At 39.6% G+C, this 21,079-nt stretch overlaps 1 protein-coding gene across 2 annotated transcripts in view; it reads right to left on the reverse strand.

Annotated features, from left to right (window-relative positions):
• Positions 1–21,079, reverse strand: part of LOC148840844 (janus kinase and microtubule-interacting protein 1-like) — a 114,062-nt gene that overhangs the window by 38,241 nt on the left and 54,742 nt on the right. For both annotated transcript variants that reach the window (XM_088922059.1, XM_088921976.1), the window contains exons 4-7: positions 13,231–13,440; positions 11,451–11,570; positions 10,179–10,325; positions 7,181–7,327 (exon numbers count right to left, since the gene is read on the reverse strand). In XM_088922059.1, coding sequence (XP_088778185.1) covers positions 7,181–7,327; positions 10,179–10,325; positions 11,451–11,570; positions 13,231–13,440 — 624 coding nt within the window. The remainder of the gene's footprint in view (positions 1–7,180; positions 7,328–10,178; positions 10,326–11,450; positions 11,571–13,230; positions 13,441–21,079) is intronic.

Raw genomic sequence — 21,079 nt, forward strand, 5'->3', positions numbered from 1 at the left:
GAAGGATTAGCCTTGCAGGAGCATTGGGGGGGCTACACCAGCTCTCCCCAGAGGTTTTAGAGTTTGTGCCTCTCGGGGGCAAGAGACTCAGCAGCGCCAGGCAAGCGTCCTCTCAGTGTCCTTCACAAGGTAACTCCTGTGCTCTTCTAGTTGAGGTGCAACAAAGGCTTCCCAGAAAGAACCCCCTGCTTTTGACCTTCAAGGTAGAGCGAGTCCGTGTGCCTCAGCGTAAGCTCTCCCCTGACAACTTTTGGTGACCAATGTGTGGCTCAAAAAGGGGCCTGAAAGTTTTTTCTCAAGACTTGCAGAGCTAAGCAGAGGAAGTAAAAACCCTAGCCAGAAGTATAAAGCTAATACATTCAAGAACTACTGCTTTGATACAAGAGGTACCTGAACTAAAGTTAATAGTGAAAACTCGAAACAGGCTTTGAAGGCTTTAAAAATGGCGGCCAGTGCGAGTTACTGCTTTGTTGTGAACCCCCCATATGCTGATCTCCCAGAGACTGTAGAAGATATACAGGTATACTGTATAGGGCTTCTGGATGCACAGTGTTAATTTGGGGTAATGTCCATGATGGTCACCATAAAGGTTGTGCCTGTGAATGGCCATTTCCTAATGGAAGGACTCAGGCAAGAAATATTATCTAAAATGATACCAGCACAGCAGTTTATATTGCATGGAGAAGCTTTTGTAATGATTTACTGAATAAATTACCAAAAGACATGGTCCTCCTGTCTTCAGGAGCGTACACAGATAAATGGCTGAAAACCCACTGTGCAGAGGATAGGACTATCTGTATCAGAAGGAAGATCACACCCAAAGCGGGGTGACTGGGTAGATATGGAGAATTTAGTAAAGCAGTACAGTAGAGGGAGGCTTCCGTAGACAAAGGACACCTTGCCAGGGAACAGTTTATGACCGACAAGATGATGAGGACTCCACTTGGAATGAAACAAAAGATACCTCTCCCTACGATCTTCCAACGGGAGCTGACGATGTTAAGTCAGGCTATATAAATGAAGGTTCAGGAGCTGAAATGTCAATGATAAATTCTAGGCCAGGATTTAAGGCACTAGGCTATGAAAATATAACTCTGGCTGATGGGAGCACAAAACATTAATGCCTTCTACTGTACTAATAAATGGAATGTAACAATGCTACTTGGAAGCTATGACCTTATCCTGCTCAAAGACTTAGACAGGTGCAGCAGCACCAAAACCACAGAAACGACACTAGCCGAGTCAAGGCTTCTCTGGTACTGTATAAGTCAGCTGACATGTCAGTTGAAATTGGAAAAAAAGGTAGAAGAAGCTCAGATCAGTAGTGCTAACAAAAATACACTCAGGCAACTGTTAAAACAGTGGAAACATGAGCAGTGATTCTGCACACGAGATAGAAGGAGGAATACACCCCTCTGTAAGACAGCCTAATCTAAACTCAAAAGCTAAAGAAGAGTTGAGAGTAATAGTTTAAGAATCAGTAAATAAAGAGGTTTTAATACCTGTTAAAACAGCACTTACCAATACTCCCATTTTAGCTGTACTTATGCCTGATGGGACATACCATCTGGTCTGCAATTATAAATCCTTAAATAGTAGGACAGTTACTATAGCTCTACAGCCAGCTTAATCTATCCTGGTGCTACTATTAAGCACATTAAACTCTGCAAATATAAAACCCGTATAGACCTGGTAGAAGCATTTTGGTCTGTGCCTTTGAGCCCCTTAAGCATGCAAAAAACCAAAAAACGGTTATTACTTATGATGGACAACAGAACATCTGGACTAGGTTACCTCAGGATTATAAAAATGCCCCAGTTGTCTATCATGCATGAAATTCTAAAAGGTGAGGACTGTAAAGTTTAAATTGACCATGTGTTTTTGACTCATGACGATGAGACTAAACATTTAGAGGCTGCTGGTCGTGTGTTTCAAATAGTTACAGTTCTGTAAGGGCACGGTAGAATATTTAGGATTTCAACTCTCCTCTAACATTGATATTACTGGAGACTATAAGGAAAAATAGAAAGCTGCCAGACCCTACTTGCAACAGAGACTTGAAAGTTAATTTTGAGAAATGCAAATTATATACGTGATCATGTGCCTGAATTTCAGAAACTGGCCAAGCCTTTGTACGCTAGACTAGGAAAAACAGAATGGTCATCGAATGACGAAGATAAGCGAGTACTAAGCAATTAAGAGAGGCTGTCTGTCTAGGCCTACAGTACCTCTGACCCCTAGGAAAGCAGAACAGAGACTAAGAATAGAAATCTCTACTGATGTGAAAAATGGAACAATTAAAATAATGAATGAAAATAAGATCTCGACTGCAATTTGGATGAAAACCTTTGGAACAGTGGAGCAAAAGTTTGTGGAGGTTGAGCGAGAACTTAGCATGTTAATGTTTTACTGGTTTAGACTTAAGGAACTAGCAGTAGGCAAAGACATAACCCTAGTTACTAAATATAACAACCTTAAGGAACTGTAAAAGAGACTGTTATAGGTGCCAAGGCTACTAATGTAAGATGGGGGAAATTTCAGAACATTCTCCTAAATCCTTAATTAGTGGTAGAAAAGGACGGTAGTCTACAAAACACAGCTTAGAGTAAAGAAAGGAAGGACTGACAGTTTAAAGTCTTCACTGATGGAAGTATGAAGGGAACAGATGTGGAAAAAGCCTTATGGGTCTACATGATTAAAAAGAATGACCAGACAATTTTTACTAAAAGAGGGAGCACTACTGGTTCTGCACAGAAAGCTGAAGTAATAGTAATCGTAGAAGCCTTAAGCCAGTGTGAAAAGATGAAAATTAGGAAGTTTATACTATTAACCGATAGCTTCTACTGCTATCATGCCATAACACAGAATCTTGAAATTTGGTGTCAAAATAATCATGAGAATTTGAAACGAAAGCCCATTGTTCATGCAGGAGAATGGAAATTAATAGCTGAGTTTATGGTTAAAATGGACATCACCCCTGTGCACCAATAAGGGCATCAGAAGTCTGGAGATCATGCTGGCGGTAAAAACGAGGCAGACCTACTGGTTCAACTGAGGATTATTATAGTTGGAAAATCATCCTGGCCTGAGAAGGGAGAACTTAGGGAAGAGCCCCCTGATCAGGTGGCCGAAGTACTGCAGGGAAACCATGAGGAATTGGGTCATGTAGGTACTAGATATATCACCAAGCACTGTAAGACACTTGGTCTGAGCATCCCTTGAGTACGTCCACATGCTGCAGAAGAAAATGCACTACATGTCAGGTAGAGGAGGGTCAGCCCCTACATCGAAAAGAGGGTGAGAAATCTGTGAAGTCCTCTCTGCCTGGAGCCAGTTAAAGCCTGGAGCTAAAGGGAATATTAAGTATTTTTTTGGCAATTGTCTGTAACTGCACTGGGTACAGTATATCAAGGTCTACCCTGCCAAAGTTGCCACTGCAAATGTGGTTAAAAGTTTGCTAACCAATTGGTTTTGTGACATTGGGAATCCCTGAGGAAATTAGGACTGACCAAGGTACTCATTTTAAGAATTCTAAAGTGTTATTACAGTTATTACAGCAACATGGAGGACAGCATGTTCTCTCTCCACCCTACACTCCTCAGTGCAACGGATTGGCTAAAAGGGCAATTGGCCTCGTTAAGAAGGCCATAGCCAAAAACTTTAATACAGTAGCTCTAATTAGCCTAAGAATTTGATTAAATTACATTCTATTCTAAATGGGAGATGTAGAGAAAATCGACCCTCGTCCACTCGGGAGATGTTGGGAAGGGAATTCCAGTCCCCTGAGACTGGAAGCAGGGGGAGGGAAATTGAGCAAGCTCACCTCTGCCCTCTCACTCCAGGCACCCAGGGGATAGGCACCCAGGGGATAGGTCCGTAAACCAGACATTCACAGAAGAAATTGACACAGTAGAGGAGGTAATCAGGCCTAACTTGGTAAGGACTTCAGGATGTAAACAGACTTACAAAGGTGTCTTAACAGATCTCAGATGGAGCTTTAGATAGATTTACTCAACAGGCAGATTCTTGGCATACTAAGGAGGAGCACACATTCGTGCATGAAAGCATGGGAAGAAACATATGTAATATAAGCTAAGAAAGGGATAAATGAGAAATTACCTGTATGCCTTAAATGGACTCCTTATAAAAGTGGAGATTGTCTTAAGTGTGGGAAAAGCCCATATACAGTAATCTGGACCAGGGCCCCAGGGAACAAGGCCCCATCCTCCATCCCTGGAAGAGATAAAGACCAGGCCTCGGGCCTAAGAACTAAGCTTTTAGGAGGAGCCATGGTAGTGTCCTGTCCTGAATGAAGGCCCTCTCTTCCCGAGCTTCAATTGTGGTGCAGGGAACTGAAAGTGATGAAGCCTTAAACCGGAAGATGTAGCTGTGGCATTGGGACGGTACCACTCTGAGAAAATGCATAGTACAGTATACAGTATGAGTATATAGTGACGGAAACACTATACTGTAAACAGGCACCGTCCTTCGGATGAGACATAAAACCAAGGTCTTGACTCTCTCTGGTCATTAAAAAATCCCAGGGTGTTTCTCGAAAAGAGTAGGGGTGTAACCCCGGTGTCCTGGCCAAATTTCCCATTGGCCCTCCTAATATAATCCCCATCTATGAATTGGTTTCATTACTCTGCTCTCCTCCCCACTGATAGCTGATGTGCGGTGAGCGTTCTGACACACTATGGCTGCTGTCTCATCATCCAGGTGGGTGCTGCACATTGGTGGTGGTGGAGGGGAGTCCCCATTACCTGTAAAGTGCTTTGAGTGGAGTATCCAGAAAATTGCTATTTAAGTGTAAGCAATTATTATTATTGTGGTCCAGGAATTTCACTGAAAAAAATACTACACAATATCACTAGCTCTCTATTATTTTAGTAAGTAACCAATGAAACTAGCTGTAACAGCAGCTATTCATTAATGAATTTAATACTGGCTGCAAACCCTAATCAAAACCACGAAAAACCCTTCAGGATGACATGACAGAAAGTAATAGAAAACGTTCTCTAGGTATCCTATTTTAAATGGAATGTGTACATTCAGTTGTGCAGAAAAGAAAAACAATCAAGAAGTAAAAATAATAAAATGGTATAACATGGATACATGGCAGCTACTAGAGGATACTGTTACAGCTTTAGGTGACTAAGAAGCGCCTCTTAGATTTTAGATAAAGTTTGTGACACTTCTACTTTCAAGGGCGAGAGGTCTGAGGTCTGGGGGGGTTCCTTCAGCAAAAACAATTGTAAAGTTTACCTTAGTATACTTAGTATACCTACTGCAGGTATGCTGTGGGTTAGTGATTGTTAATGTGCAGTACAGAAACATACAATATAAGATCACATTAAGAGCACAGAGAGACAACAACAAGATCAAGAAAGAAGGGGAAGAGAGAGGAGAGACAAGTCCAGAGGAGTCGAAACTTGAAGCTTGCTCCAGGCGATCCAAACAAAACCTGACCGGAACTAAGTATTTGAACCTTGCTAGAGAGAGCTTGCTATTCTGTGGTTTTAGAGAGCTTGGGTTTCCTGGGTAAAAGATGACTCAGTTAGAAACATCTTTCCTACTCAGGTTGCATTTTTATGGATAGGGATATAGGCTCCCATTTATTTTGTGGCATCCGGGGTGCAGAGAGAGAGATTTAACTGCAGGTTGCATTGTATTTAGTTAGAAGGCAGCTCATCCCTTATGTGGCCTCTGTAGGCATTAAGAGTTTTATACTTAGTAGCAGTCTGGGGTTTTCTGGGTGACCAGAATCTTAAGCCTCTGAAATGTCCCGTTTGTAATAGTGTACTGTATATAGAGTAACTTGTGTATTGTATGTTTTGTTGTGTGCAGTGTAGTTTGTGTCTTGTCACTGTAATACATATTTGTTTAACCAAGTGTACTTTTGATTATTGCTTTCTTCACCGAAGCTGTGCCAGAGATTAAAGAATTCATGTGCCTCTAATTATACCAACTGCTCGGGTACTGTATATTCTGGAAAAAGCACTTAATAGCTGGAGGTTATGAATAAATTATTATTTCACTTATTGACTAAAACACTCGGTCAATTCCTGATTTTCACTATTTTGGTAAAAATACTAATACAGACTACTGCGATATTGGCTTAAAGGATTCAAGGCCAACAACCTAAATGCATCTAAGAAACAGTTTACATTTATACTTTTGGCCTGACATTGCAAAGACCCCAAGGAAAAAGGAGTTTAAAAGTCTAATAGGAATAGACAAAGCAGAACAAAAATAAAGCCTACAACTGTCTGTAGCAAGCTATCTGGATATTCTGTAAATTATACCTGTACTGTACTTTATATCACAACAACAGCCAATAGCTGATAAAAGCCCCAGTTCTTCAAAATAGATATACAGTAGGTTTAGACCTAATTGGAATCTTAATGGATCCTTTCCCTGGATCTGGATTTGTAATACTTCAGTCTGGGGAGTGGAGTTCAAAACAAAAACAGATAATTGAGAACTTATCGAGGTTCAAACAGTTCAAAGTGAAGATTTGTCTAGTATTTGATTGTCTAAGAGAAAGCTTTTATTCAGCTGGGATACCTAATCCCAATGGAATTTTTAATATTTTAACATCACTGCATTTGATGGATGAATGTGTAGCAAGTAAAATTTATTAAATTTCACTACAAGCTGCTGAACAAAGCTAGAGATTGACATAATCAACCAGACTATGACCTCTGAAAGCGCCTGTACATTTTCAGTGAAAAATGTCATTGCAACTAATTGATACTAATTCCCTTTTAACAAGAGAGTTACATTGTAAACAAGTTCAACAGTGGGCTTCACCTGCTCCTGGCCTTCCACCTATCTGTACTGGGCCAGAGACCATTGTGGTGAAATTAAAATTTAGAGACTTTAGAATCAGATTAACTCTCCATAATGCAAATTTACAACTAACCATTCCTTCACACTTAGGGAAAAAAATGTACCAAACCACCAAGGCAAGACAAGAAGATACTTAGGAAGTAAAACAGCTGGTTTGTAGATGGTCTAAACAAATCAGAAACTGTGCTGCAAGTGCTTAAGGCAAACGGAGAAGATCCACGAACAGCATATTTCAGGCTAGAAACATATTTTGCATTCATATTGACGGTCCCCAAATAAGCTACATGAAAATCCACACTGCAGGGACAGCAAAGCTCACCAAGCTCACCACGGTCAAGTCGTCGATCATGCTCTGCTGCTCAGCCACTTGCAGTTTGAGGAACTCGATCTCCTGCTCCTCGTGCGTGTGGCTGAGATCATTGAGGGAACTCGGTCTCTTCAGAGCAGTTTGCGTCTGGGAATGTAATTTCTCCTTCTGGAATAAGAAAGCAAACAGACGGAGATCAGGCATCTTCAGGACAATTCACAAGAAAAGGTGCCCAGTTGTGCAGTTCACAATGTAAGTTTTGATTTAACACATACAGTCTTTATATTGAATAATAAACATGATTGCAAATCAATTACTGTATGTTTTCTAAAAAAACTTTTGTTAGTTCCTGTAACAATGCAACTTAAGCCTTTCTTTATCAGTGTTTCTCATTATTGAGAGCCTGTAAGTCTTAATGAGCTTGCATGACTGCAAGGAACTGCAGGTTCGGAAGGTTATCTGCTCCATGACACTGTACATCACCCTTTTCTATAGTTTTAACTGTGCAAACTAGTCCATAGAAACAAGGGCTGAAGCTGAAAAACTCACATCTAAATATTCATTTATCCTAAGACAGTATTGTAAAATCAAAGACAATCTGTTAAATTTGATTTGCAACCTTTTTACATTTTCATTTTAAAGGTACACACAGAGGGGAAAAACATTTACCTGGTTGATTTAGGAAGCTCAGCATGTTAGCTTTAGGATATTTAAGTCTGTTTAAAGTTAAAGCACTACAAAACTACTACATCTCTGCAGTCTCTATTTCAGTTAGAATTAAAATATCACAAATCTCAAACAGCAACACATTTTTATTTGAAGTGCAATTACATTTCATTTTTTGGAGGAAAACCATATAAAGAAAAAACTGGAGAATGATGTCTGATAGAATTCCCATAGCCTAGATTTTTCATTTTCAATGCCTCAGATTTTCTTGTCTAATCACAATTTACAACTGGCTAACCCAAGAGAATGTACTGTATTTAAGGGGATGCACAGGATAAAAAGAGAGTAGAGAATTATGAAACATGAAGTCAGCTTATTAGTGTGCGATAATTAAGCTCTTTAAAATATCTGTAATTCTGGTTGTATTTATTTTTTGGTCTGAAATGACCAAGTATAGTCATGTTTGCTAGGGACAGAAGACAAGAAACAGAGAAGAAGCATTCTTAATGAGATGCAAAAAAAAAATCTTCACCATCAAATACAAACTCCAATAATAAGACTGAGATAAAGAAAGGTAAGTAATTTTCATATCTGAACCAGAACAGCTCATCTGGACAAATCTTACCCTGGTTTCCATGGTGTTAACACGAAATATCCCCCAGCAATAATGCCCGCCACATACAGTGTACAGCTGGGTGGACTGAGCAGCAGGTACAGTATCTCATTCAAAGGAAAACGGGATGTGACCACTAGTTATGAACCCAGTACACTTACCCACTATGATATGCTGTCCCAACGATACAAAGAAGGAGCCTTTATTCATCTTTGGCTTTAACCTACCATATGAAATGCTATTTTCCTTACAATTTAAAAAAAAGGCAACACTTCTAACTTTTCTGTCAGTGTATTAAATGATGCTTGGAAATAGCTGAATTGTGAAATGCAGTGTCTACAGTGTATGACCAGTCTACAGAGAAAATTGTTTAAATTTGGAAAAACATTTCTTAATAAAATTCCATTACCAGGACTATGAAAGTTACCTTGAAGATCTGAATGAACCATTTCTGTTGCAGCACAATCCTAGCAACTCATTTTGTATTTATGAAACCTGCATCCTGAAACACATATTGATCTCCTTAATGCTGAAAAAATCTCCAGACAGCTCAAAAAACATTCACACAAAAAGGTCTTTCTTTGAAACAGTGCCTAAGGGAAATTATTAAACACACTTTGCAGACAGAGGATAAAAACGTTTACCTAATAAACATAAAAGAATCCTTGTGTTTAATTGGAGTTTGAGCATTTACAGTACAGGCTTTTTGTGCATGTCAGTGGGGTGAACACAATGCTATTCTATACAAACACAGCAATCTAATAAAGCATGACTTCATTCTGAATTACTCCAAAAACTGCAACCAGGTGCAGGGTGAGATACTGTAGCAATCAAATAAATTGAATTATAATAAAATATGGTTAGAAAATTAAGATGACACCCCCATAAAAGACAAGGAATTGGATTTTAATAGCTCATGTCCAACATCCAGTCTTTTTTTTATTATTTCTTTAATGAGAAGATTCTGACTTTCAATAGCTTTTGGAAGTAAATTACTTCTTTTAACAAGAATCTCTTGATCTTTTCCAGACACCACTGTAAATTATTTGAATATAACAGATTAAGAGTTACCAAAATGCTGTCTTGTCCCAGTTGAGACAATTATTGCATTTACAAAGAAGATTAAATGCAACTGAATGACATATGTATCTATAATAATAATGGACACTACACTCAAAGGGCTTTGTAGGTAATGGGGACTCCCCTCCACCACCACCAATGTGCAACATCAACCTGGATGATGCGACAGCAGCCATAGTGCTCCAGTACACTCACCGCACACCAGCTATTAGTGGGGAGGAGAACAGAGTGATGAAGCCAGTTTATAAATTGGCATTATTAAGGGGCCAATATTGGTAAAGGCAAATGGGAAATTTGGTTAGGATGCTGGGGTAACACCCCTACTCTTAGAGAAAAGCCCTGGGATTTTTAATGACCAGAGAGAGTCAGGACCTCGGTTTTATGTCTCATCTGAAGGACGGCACCTGTTTACAGTATAGTGTCTCCATCACTATGCTGGGGCATTAGGACCCACACAGACCACAGGGTGAGCCCTGCTGGCCCTATTAACACCTCTTCCAGCAACAACCTTAGTTTTTCCCAGGTGGTCTCCCATCCAGGTACTGACCAGGCTCACACCTGCTTAGCTTCAGTGGGTTGTCAGTTTTGAGCTGCAAGGCGTTATTTAATTAAGATGCACAGAAGAATGTCACAGTCTTCTGTGATAATAAGTTTGCTCACCATTTCGGCATGCTCCCTTGTCAGGTTCTTCAGCTTCTCCTCCATGCGCTGTAAGGACTGCAGGAGGTCCTCGTTCTTCTTCGACATCCTCTTGTTCTTCTCAAATAGGGGCTTCATCTGGCTTTCTGTTTCTCGGACACGTTTCAGCTACAAGGCACAAATGTCAGTCCAGACAGGTTCGCCTGCCCCCCACTATCTTTCACACTTCATGCTCCACATTGACCTTGAAGGTCTCTTTACTGCTGTGGCCAGCTGTTTGCACTAGGATCTAGATCATGTTATTTGACCTCAACCAAACTGCCATTAACTGTTTCCTGCCAATTCACTTTAGACAGATTTTGAAACAGTGGCACCTTTCATATGCAACACCAAAATGGAATGTGTCTTCTTTTCAATCAAGCATTTTACATTATTCAGATACAGACCCATAAAACCATAAAACAAACTGAGGTGACTGCACCTCTTTGTGGTTTTTTAAACTGCAGTTGCCTTATATGTACAGTATACTGCGTTTGAAGCAAGAGGTTTACACACTTACACGTGTGACTTGTGTTTAACAACCTACGGAATTTAGTGCTTCAGTTATTTTCCACATTTAAAAAAAATATACTTAAATTTCATATATGCTCTACATTTTTAGAACTACTTAGTAGTTGAGTCACTGAAGTGATAGTCACTGTTGATGTATAAAAATTGCAAATGCATATTACTTTGAAAGTGGTTTGCCTGGCTGTCTGAAAGAAGTGGGGAAATCTCCCCATGGGCTTCAAATCAATGACTTTTGTGATTAAATTACACAGCCAGTGTGCTTTACCTCTCTCCCAGCTGAGGAAGCCATGTTATCAGAACACACCCCTTGCCTCTGTAGACATGAGTGAGGCCAGATAAGCTGCAGACAAGCAGGAAATCTGTCCAGTTCCTGCATGGCTCATTAAAGAGAAGACAGACCGTGCCATGTCCTGAAGGTAATACTAAGAATTGTGGGCAGTAATCAAAGGTGAAAGAATTAGTTTTTGCTTTACACCGCATTATTTAACCTTTTATGTGAGAATGACTGATGTGTAGCAATAGCAATGCTGTGCTGTGTAGGGAGACAGTGATTCTAAATTTTTGAAGTTACAGCTACTTGAAAAAAATGTTTTTTTTAAGGTTAAAAAACCACTTCATCTAAAACTATACCGCAGGTCCCTGAGCAACTCGTTCAAAAAACAGACCGTTGCGGTTTGCCCTGTTCTTCCGATAGGCCTGGCCCTGAAGGCCGAACTCTCTCACCAGCTCGTTCCTCTCATCGGCCAGCAGCGTGTTCCTGTCCTCCAGCTTGCGAATGACCGCGTTGAGCTCCGCGATCTTCAGCTGAAAGCGCCGCACATCCCTCTCATCCAGCTGCTGCTCCTACACACCACAAACTGCTCTCAAAACGTGGGACAAGCTACAGGGCCAAGGGTTTCCCAGCTTCACTCCGCTGGATTTAGAGTTTAACCATGTGCGGCTGAGTGGCACTTTCACACACCTCAAACCTGAATTTGTAAGTCAGGTCATTAAAAGCGTTTTTTAAAAAAAATTTAATTCCAATCGGGAAATCAGGGAACATTAAACATTAAAACAGCTGCTACATATTCAGAATTTCACATCTTCATTTAAAATAAATTCTTACTTCACAAAAGATATATTCAGTGAAACAAAGAAGTGAAAATTTTCCTTTTATCTTCACATGAACCCAGAAAATCCATCAATTCATGCGGACATAAACTGCACATCAAAAACATACCGCCATGTAATTTCATGACAAGTCAGACACACAAAGTCAGGTCTTTAGAAAGTGAAGTTAGAATTTCGAATGAAGAGTGGCTTAAAATTTGTGAATTTCAATGGAGATGTACTAACTCGCATTTATGGAGAGAGTTTTGCTGGAAAAACATTGTTCGATTTTTCATTACTCCGGGTCAGAAGGCGCACCATACTGAGGAAAACTCTAAGTGTTGGAGACAGTGCGGAAACCAAGGTAATCATTGGCATATATTCTGGAACTGCCCTAAAATAAGGCTTTTCTGGAAGGAATTACATGAGGCCCTGGAAACTATATTTGAAAGGAATGTACCCTTTACATTTGAGGCTTTATATTTTGGTAAACTGGATTTTGATTGGAAGGGAACGGATGAATATTTGTTTGGAGTCCTTATATCAGCAGGGAAGAAAGCTATAACAAGAAAGTGGCTTCTCACAGATCTACCAACAATGAATGATTGGATTGAATTAATAAAAGAAATATATATAATAGAAAAAATAACATTTTCACTAAAATTACAAATGAACAAATTTGTCAAATATTGGTCTGGATGGGTTCAGTACATTAAACCTTTAAGGTCAGATTTTGTTGAGATACAGAATAACTGAAATTTAATAAGATACATTTATATACTGTAGTCTACTCCCTTTTCATATTCATAAATGTATACATCTTCCTTCTTTTGAATGTATACAGTTTTGTTAAAAAGTTATATAATTGTAAAAAACTAGGGGAACAAACAGGAATTTGCGCCTGCAATGTAAGGCTGAATAATGGATGTTCTTATGTAAAATGGTTTTGTTTTGTTCTATAAAAATAAAAATAAAAAAAAAATTATAAAAAGTCAGGTCTTTAGAAGTAGCCTTCTTAAAATGTTAGTTATTTTGGTTTGCTTCCAGATTCCTATCAGAAACAGTCTAGGTTGCTTCAAATTTAGACATACTGTACTAGGATCATGTTTTTTACACACAGTTTCAGTTATGTTAAACCTTTATTACAAAATAGTTTCTCTGTAGTAAAAAAAAATGATTGTGTTAAGAGGAAATTGGAGATCACTTGCATTTGTGATATTTTGAGAAATGATAAAAAAAAATGTTGTTTTTAGTGATGGAAAGTGTAGTGTTAGAAGCTAATTGACACTCGTAGTGGGAGAGGCCTACGATGGAGTCGATAGGGTTAAACTGAAATGGAAAATGAATGAATCGAGAGAACATTACAATATTCTGAAGAAAACTAGACAGAAAGGTTGAAATCTGCTGTCCTCACCTGGCAGAGGATAAAGTCGGCAGCGTCGCCCAGCACGGGAGGGAGCTCGCGCTTGGGGCTCCCATGATGCCGCTCTGCCTCCTTCACCTGCACCAGCTGCTCGTCCAGGGCCTCCTTCTGCAGCAGCAGCTTCTGAGCATAACCCGCTTGGACACCCAGCTCCTTCTCCAGAGCCAGAACCACCCGGTCCTTGCCTTTGATCTCGTCCATCTGCCGAAAAAGAGATAACAACCTTACACAGGAGAAGGGGCTGAAACATCACACGAGTCAAGGCTCCTGCTCCAATAAAACGGTTAAAGGGTGAAGCGCGGTTTCTCTGTAGCAATTTAAGAATACGTGTGAGAGTGGAAGGACCATAAATAGAGTCTCTGTTACAAGATATGGGGTTCAACAAAAGGAAACATCATGGTAATTACACCTGGAATTGTAACAGATGTTCAAAAATGACAAATTTGAAGAAATGAGCAAAACAGAATTCTGGTCTCAAGAACAATTTCCATTCGAAAGGGGGCTATCGAACAAATTTTGGAGAGGTGGAAGAGCGTCTGCACATGCTATCACTGTACCGCCTTTCCATAAGAAGAGCCCAGTCTCCAAACAAATGGCAGAGGTTTAAGAGTATCTGTCGGCACTCTGCTTTGTGAAAAAATAGACCTTTCGGCAGCAGGAAGCAGGTTGAAAATAAAAAAAAAACATGCCTCAAGACTGACAGTACCTTAGGAATTGCAACCAAGAAGAAGCAGCTGAGATCTCAGCAACACAGTCACATCCAAAAAAAAGAAAATCAGTCACATACTGTACACCCTCTCTCCCCCGCCCCCCCTTAAAATGGTTGTTTCAAAACCAAGCTGATTCTTAGAAATAAAACGAAATCTTTTTTGGAAATGATATGCAGGTTTTTCTATGAAGTCACTCAATTCAAAATTAATTTTGTTTAGACTGTGATAAGAAATTGTTAATATAATCAAGCTACCACTGCACAATAGTGAATATAAAGGGAAAAACAGATTAAGCCATTAGTGTCAGTGTAGCCGATTTGAGACATTTGTACAGACAAGTGAGTTAGTGACCTTAGTCTTAATATAAGAGAAGGCATCAACCTGATTACAGCCTTCTAATGATTCCACTTACTCAGGGTATAGGTGGAGAGTTACTGAGAACATGACAAGCATAAGAGGCATTATGACTTCTCACTCACAAGCTACAATAACTAACATTTTAAAAACAACGCACTCAACTTTAGAATTAATGTGTTTAAGAATGTTCAGCTTTAATACACTGAGGAGAACAAATCTGGAAGAAACTGTCCAATCCAGTAATTTCAGCAGGGTTAAACTGCTTCCAGGTAATCTTTAAATCTGCCTTACAATACAGAAGGCTGCCAAAAGTTCATTACACCTTTTACCTGTGGGAGTAAAAAATTTGGAAAATGTAAAACTAAGAAATGCACTAGAATCAACCTAATTAAATTGCATGCAATTGTAATTATACAATTAATTATTAGAAATGAAATGAAAAAAAAACAAGTGGTACGTACAAGCCTGCCTGGGTAATATTTCATACTAATGTCATACCATGTATTTAATGTGTTGCAATTACAGTATATAACTGTCAGGCTTAAATGTCAAAACTGCAAAACGTAATAAAAAAAAACTTACCTCAAAATAAAATCCTCTAGAAAATGTTAAAATGATGTATTCAGCTACCTGTCAATTTCCTTAGAAATTATAATAGGGCAAGATGCTCATTCTGGTTCCCAGGTGCAAACAATTAGTCCCTTGCTTGGCTTTGTGTGCTGGGTGCATTTCTTTCTTAGACCAGGATATACAAAGCTATCCTCTTCCCTGAGCTCACTGACATTTTAACAACAAAACACAAGATTCCAGTTAGTTTCATGACCTGTATCATGAAAAACTTTCATTTTTTTTGCCTCTTCAAGCTTTATTGTCTCCTCAGGTTTTTCAACATCTTCTTACACGCTGGGCAGCCCACTGTATCACACTCACCTAATTAAGAGGGTCACAAAATAGGTTGGTTTTTTTTTCCTCTGACAGCGTCTGGCTCCATAAAGACTGCAGGACCTCCCTAAGCTGAATTTATTTTTAATTAAAGATCAACAGTGCAGCAAAGGTGAAGGGATGTTTGGCATCTTCTCAGCTTTCACTATTAATTTAATCACAAGCACTTCTGCCAATTTCTTTTACATAGAACACAGGTGTGCAAGATAAAGATTCAGTGTCAGGTTGGCATGAGATTAGCCTGACTTCCTTGCCCTTCTTCCACTCAGTTAAAACAGTAAAACAACAGGAACTCCAGTAAATCATGCAGACACATCCCCAATCCTGCCTATATTTAAGAATCCGTAACAAGGAACTACACCCGACTTTTGCCTGGATGGTGTTTCTGCGTTTTCCAGCCTAAACTTGGTTCTGTTCACGAACTTACCTTTCAGCCTGAATTATTAAAGAGTTCTGCCAGCTACTGCTGTGATATAAACAACGTCAGAAACAATTCAGTTACCCATCTTCCACAGATACCTTCGTCTTACTTTGATTACACTCCAAAAACAGTGGGGAAAAATGTGACAACACTCCCTGGTTACCATAGAAACCGAGCCCATTCCATGTGTATGGAGAAGGAAACGAGCCCTATTATCCTATAATATTCAAATGAGCCCCCTCATATCATATACTGCTGGAAGGAATGCATTTCATGTTACTCCAGACAAGAAGCTGTGAAGCTTAAGGGACAAATAACCTACTTCTGAAACCCCTTCCCTTGGTACATGTTAGTCTGAAATAACAGTGTTTGACTTACAACACTGTAGTTTTGTTTGCATACTCACTGTCTGCATTGTAATGTATGACACTGTAAATATTATTTTGGATATATTGAGGCATTTGACAATTGTCTAATGCAAAGGGAAAAGGACAGAAGCATATTTCTGCTCAGTACACTAAGAGGCAAGGCAGTGAGATCCATGTTTCAAACATATTGCTAAAACGGGAAAATGTTAATATTGTATGAATGTTTTATTCCTTTAAGCATTCTAAAAGAGCTTTAGCTTCTACTTTGTTTTTTGCAATATTTGCCTGTTATTGATATTACCAGGCAGCCCATATGCAAAAAGTATGCATGCCTGTACTACAGTTGTGGTGGAGGTATTTGTCAGAAGTAACATCTGATGATAAAGGTCTTCATGGAGGCTACCATATACTATTTCCAGCTAGGAATGATTTTGCTACCATCTCACTGGTTTACCTGTCCAGCCATAGAGAGATTGATACATGCAGTTTATTTTTGCAAAGACATGCTTATTTGCTTGTATGTGCGAATACAAAGACATTAAGGAAACACCAGACTTACTGTAAACAGAACAGCAGCAGTAACAACAAAACTGAATAACATACAACTTAAATAAAAGTCAGCATAAGCAGTGTGCAGAATAAAACATCAGTGTGAGTCAGTGGTAGAGGTAGAATTCAATAATCTGACAGTTGATGGGAAGAAGCTGTCTCTGAATCTGGTGGTACGTGCCTTTATGCTCCTATAAAGCTTACCAGAGGGCAGGGGAGAGAAAAGTAAGAAACTACTGTAGGATGAGTGTTATCCTTAATAATACTCCCAGCCTTGCTAGGTAAGCGAGCTGTAAAAATGTCCATAACAGAGGACAGCTGTACTCCAATAATGGACTGGGCTGACTTGATCACCCCCTGCAACGCCTTTCAGATAGATAACGAGATGCTGCCAAACCACATGTGAGCAAACTTTAAATAGCACACCTGTAGAATGTAGTGAGAATAGCTGTAGATCATTGCAGATTTATTTTCCAAGTGTCTGAGGAAGTAAAGGTGCTATTGCGCCTTCTTTATAGCTCCAGTTACATGCTAGGACCACTTTAAATCATTAGTAATGAAAGAACACGGGAATTTGAAGCTTCTAACCATCTTTACAGCCACCCCATTGATGTGAAAAGGGGTCTTCACCCAATGGTCCCCACCCAGCTTTCTGAAATTGACAATCAGCTCTTTGGTTTTGCCGACATTAAGAAAGAGATTGATATCAAGGCACCAACAGCCAGTCCAACTAGCCACCAGCCAAAAAAGGAAAAGCAGTTCACCCAGAAGGACAGGATCCCTCTCGGCATACAGTATTACCGGCCTTTAGCATCATGAGAATTTTTGAAGGCCTGTGCTTTCATGTAGCGTTAAGTCATCTGAACTGCTCAACTGTGTTTGAGATAATTCAATAGGTCCTAAGCTACATTGCTGTAAATCAACATGTCAGCCCTTAAAAGCTGTTTACAAGCAGCGCTTCTTCTGCACACAAAACACAACAAGGGCTTCTAAACTGGCTTATTTTACTATCCAAAACATGGAAGCTCTTATCAGTTTTAAAAGGTGAATAATATTTTAAATAGTATTAATCAGTACAGATGTATATGATGTGCACGTGATGACAACTGTGTGCCGGAGCCTATCCCAGCAAGCAATGGGCACAAGGTGGGATACACCCTGGATGGGATGCCAGTCCTTTGCAGGGTACATGCAGACAATTCTCCCAGAAGCCAACTGAACGACCAACATTTCTTTGGACTGTGGGAGCAAACCAGCACACGCAGAGGAAACCCACGTTAAAACAGGGAGAACATACGTACAAACTCCACTAGGACAACAGTCTGGGAATTGCACCCAGGGCCGCAAAGCTGTGAAGCAGCAATGCTAACTACTGCATCACATTGCTGACCAGGTTATGTGAATTAAATAAGGAGGATGGTGATCTGGTTATGCACAGCAAAGTCAGATGGCTTTGTCGTATTCAAGAGCATTCTCAACCTGCTCCTTCTGATTTGCAAATTCCTTGAAAGTAAGGGGAAAAAAGGAAAGGGACTGGCTTTTCTACAGACATTACAAACTCACTGAGTACCTTCAATTTCAAGGCAAGCATGCCAATCTGCATTTTCGGCTACATCTTATAATGGTATTTCAGAGCTTAATGCAAACACTATACAGTATGTTACCAAGTTAAAAAGAGCTACCTACAAGGTTTTTTTTCTCCCCAATTACAACAGACCCTACAGACCTGCTGAATCAATTCAAGTTTTTGTACTTATTTTAGACAAACTAGAAAAGGAATTTCAGTTCAGCCTTGAATATACTATATCAAAGGTCTGAAACTACTTTTTTGAAAACTCTTTTTCATGCTAGTTTTTCATCTGTTACCCAATGACCTACACCAAGGAACCGTGGAAGATGAAATAGTGGAGCTCCAGTCAGATGACAGTTTGAAAGTAGTTCTGAGGCTATAAGCCGTTTTGGAATGTGGTCTTTGATTTACACTACCCAGTTCTGGGACTGTCTTTACATGTTAGCATACTGTATATACACAAGTGAACACCGTACAAAACAAAGAGGAATAAAGACAGTCTTGTACGGACTGCAGTGATTGAAGACAAATACTACAGACAGAAGGTCAAGAAGTGACCAGCACATTTCTGTCTTCCTCATGTTGAGCAGGTGGGCACTGTTTAACTTTTCAACGTCATGCTGTCCTTGTTTGACAGATGTTTATTATACTGTAAATGCCTTCTCTACTACTAACCATAAATTAAATAAGCCAGCAGCCATATCACCCTGCAACTCACAACTGGCAGCCCACTGAAGCTCAGCAGGTATGAGCTTGGTCAGTACCTGGATGGGAGGCCTCCTGGGTAAAAACTAAGGTTGCTGCTGGACGTGGTGTTAATGGAGCCTGCAGGGGGTGCTCACCCTGCAGTCTGTGGTGTAGGTCCTAATGCCCCAGTATAGTGACAGGAACACTACACTGTAAAAAAGCACCGTCCTTTGGATGAGATGTAAAAGCAAGGTTGTGACTCTCTGTGGTCATTAAAAATCCCAGGGCGTTTCTTGAAAAGAAGAATGGGTTTTAAACTGGCATCCTGGCCAAATTTCCCATTGGATTTACTCATCATGGCCTCCTATGAATGAACATCTATGAATTGACTTCATCACTCTGTTGTCCTCCCCTCTGATTGCTGGTGTGTGGTGAGTGTACTGTGCACACTATGGCTGCAGTCGCATTATGTAGGTAGATGCTGCACATTGGTGTTGGAGGAGGGGAGTCCCATTACTTGTAAAGCGCTTTGAGTGGAGTGTCCAGAAAAGCGCTATATAAGTGTAAGGAATTATTATTATTGTATAGAATGAATTTCACAAAGAATTCCTCATTCTCCCTTGGCCAATTGCCCACAAAGCTGGTGCACACTGACTCCCACAGGGACTAAGCTGGGGCGCTAACCTCATCTCGCCTGCGAACACCAGTGCCCGTCTTTGGCTGCGCATATCTGAGACCTTATAGCATCAGCATGAGCTACAGTACATCTATGACAATATTAGACTGGCTTGCCTGTTCACACAGCACACACAGGCTCCACTTCTTAGGAACCGATTTAAGATTCCCACTGATTTCCTTATGATGGATTTAAATGTCTGGACATGTACAGCTGTACAACCAGAGGATGAGAAGAGATATACGAAGGGGAACTGTTGGAATGAATTTTTACATGGTAATTAGACTCGCTCGTTTTCATCAATTTTCTTTGCTTCTATGTATTTGTGGTGTGGTCAATTGATAACTAGTGATTCTAAATCGGGGGCTACCATGAGAAAAAGTATTACCAATTTAGGTAAACAAATGTAGGTACAAGTTAATAAACATTAACACATACAGCTTCATACCCTCAGCCTTGTGCATGAACCGATATTTCAAAGCAAAAAACAGGTATGGGAAAACTTAAGGAACTAAATGTTATATAGAACACCTAAGCAGACTAGATTAATGTGATGACCAGAAGAAGATCTGGACTAGTTCTATACCTACAAATCAAAATATAAGTATCCCACACCTCCCACATGCTCCCCAACTCACAGCATGGCTCTGGGTTTGAGAAAGTCCAAGGTTAAATAAATTACTTAATCACTGTTCACATCCTTGAACAGACAGATCTCATATCCTGCTGTGCAGGTAGTTAAAAGGATTGTGTTTGCTTACACACCTGTCTCCTAGGCTTCTATTAAACAGAGAATCCAAAAAACAAGCCTTTCCCCAAACATATGTTTACAATAAAACAATCAGCAACACAGAAATTCATGTGGTACTGCCAATTAACCTATTTTTTTGGCGACTGACATTTTTCACTGTGCATTGTGGGTAAAAGATTTTTTTTTAAAAATGCCTGCTTCAGCGATGCAGTTTCTTCACAGAAACATTAAATGATGACATCACTAATATTTCTCAACTGGAAGACCTGAAATTCTGTTTGTTGTGATGCACGGTGCCCTTCAAAAAAGACCACACCAATGACAGCAATGGCAGTCCATTTAGCTAACTGGGACACAGTCTGAAATGTGCCTAAAAGCATGTGCTTGAAAGAGAAATAATTTTTAACACAAATCTTGTGAGTGCTTTCCCCTGTGCTGCACAAGCAACCCTAAGTCAAATGACGCTCTGTAATTCTTGGTTTGGGCTGCACAACTAGAATATATTGCAGGTCGAATTCCTTTTAAATCTAAGCCTTTCTAAATCAGGTAATTCTACAGCTGCTTTTGATAACTAGAAGATAGAACTCCACACTAAATGCAAGGCAATTAACATTTTATTGGAACTGTTTCATTTGATATAGCCTTTTAAAATCCTACATTATGCTGCCCTCATGTGGCACAATAGATAAATAACTCAGACATTGTTCCTGTACATTGAAAGACGAACATTAATAATATCTAAATATACTTCATAATTTCTATAAGGAAATATAAATCTATTAATAAAATACTTGCCCCATGCTAAGTAT

Source organism: Atractosteus spatula, chromosome 1 (assembly GCF_055471065.1).
Source record: "Atractosteus spatula isolate fAtrSpa1 chromosome 1, fAtrSpa1.hap1, whole genome shotgun sequence".
Lineage (NCBI taxonomy): Eukaryota > Metazoa > Chordata > Actinopteri > Semionotiformes > Lepisosteidae > Atractosteus > Atractosteus spatula.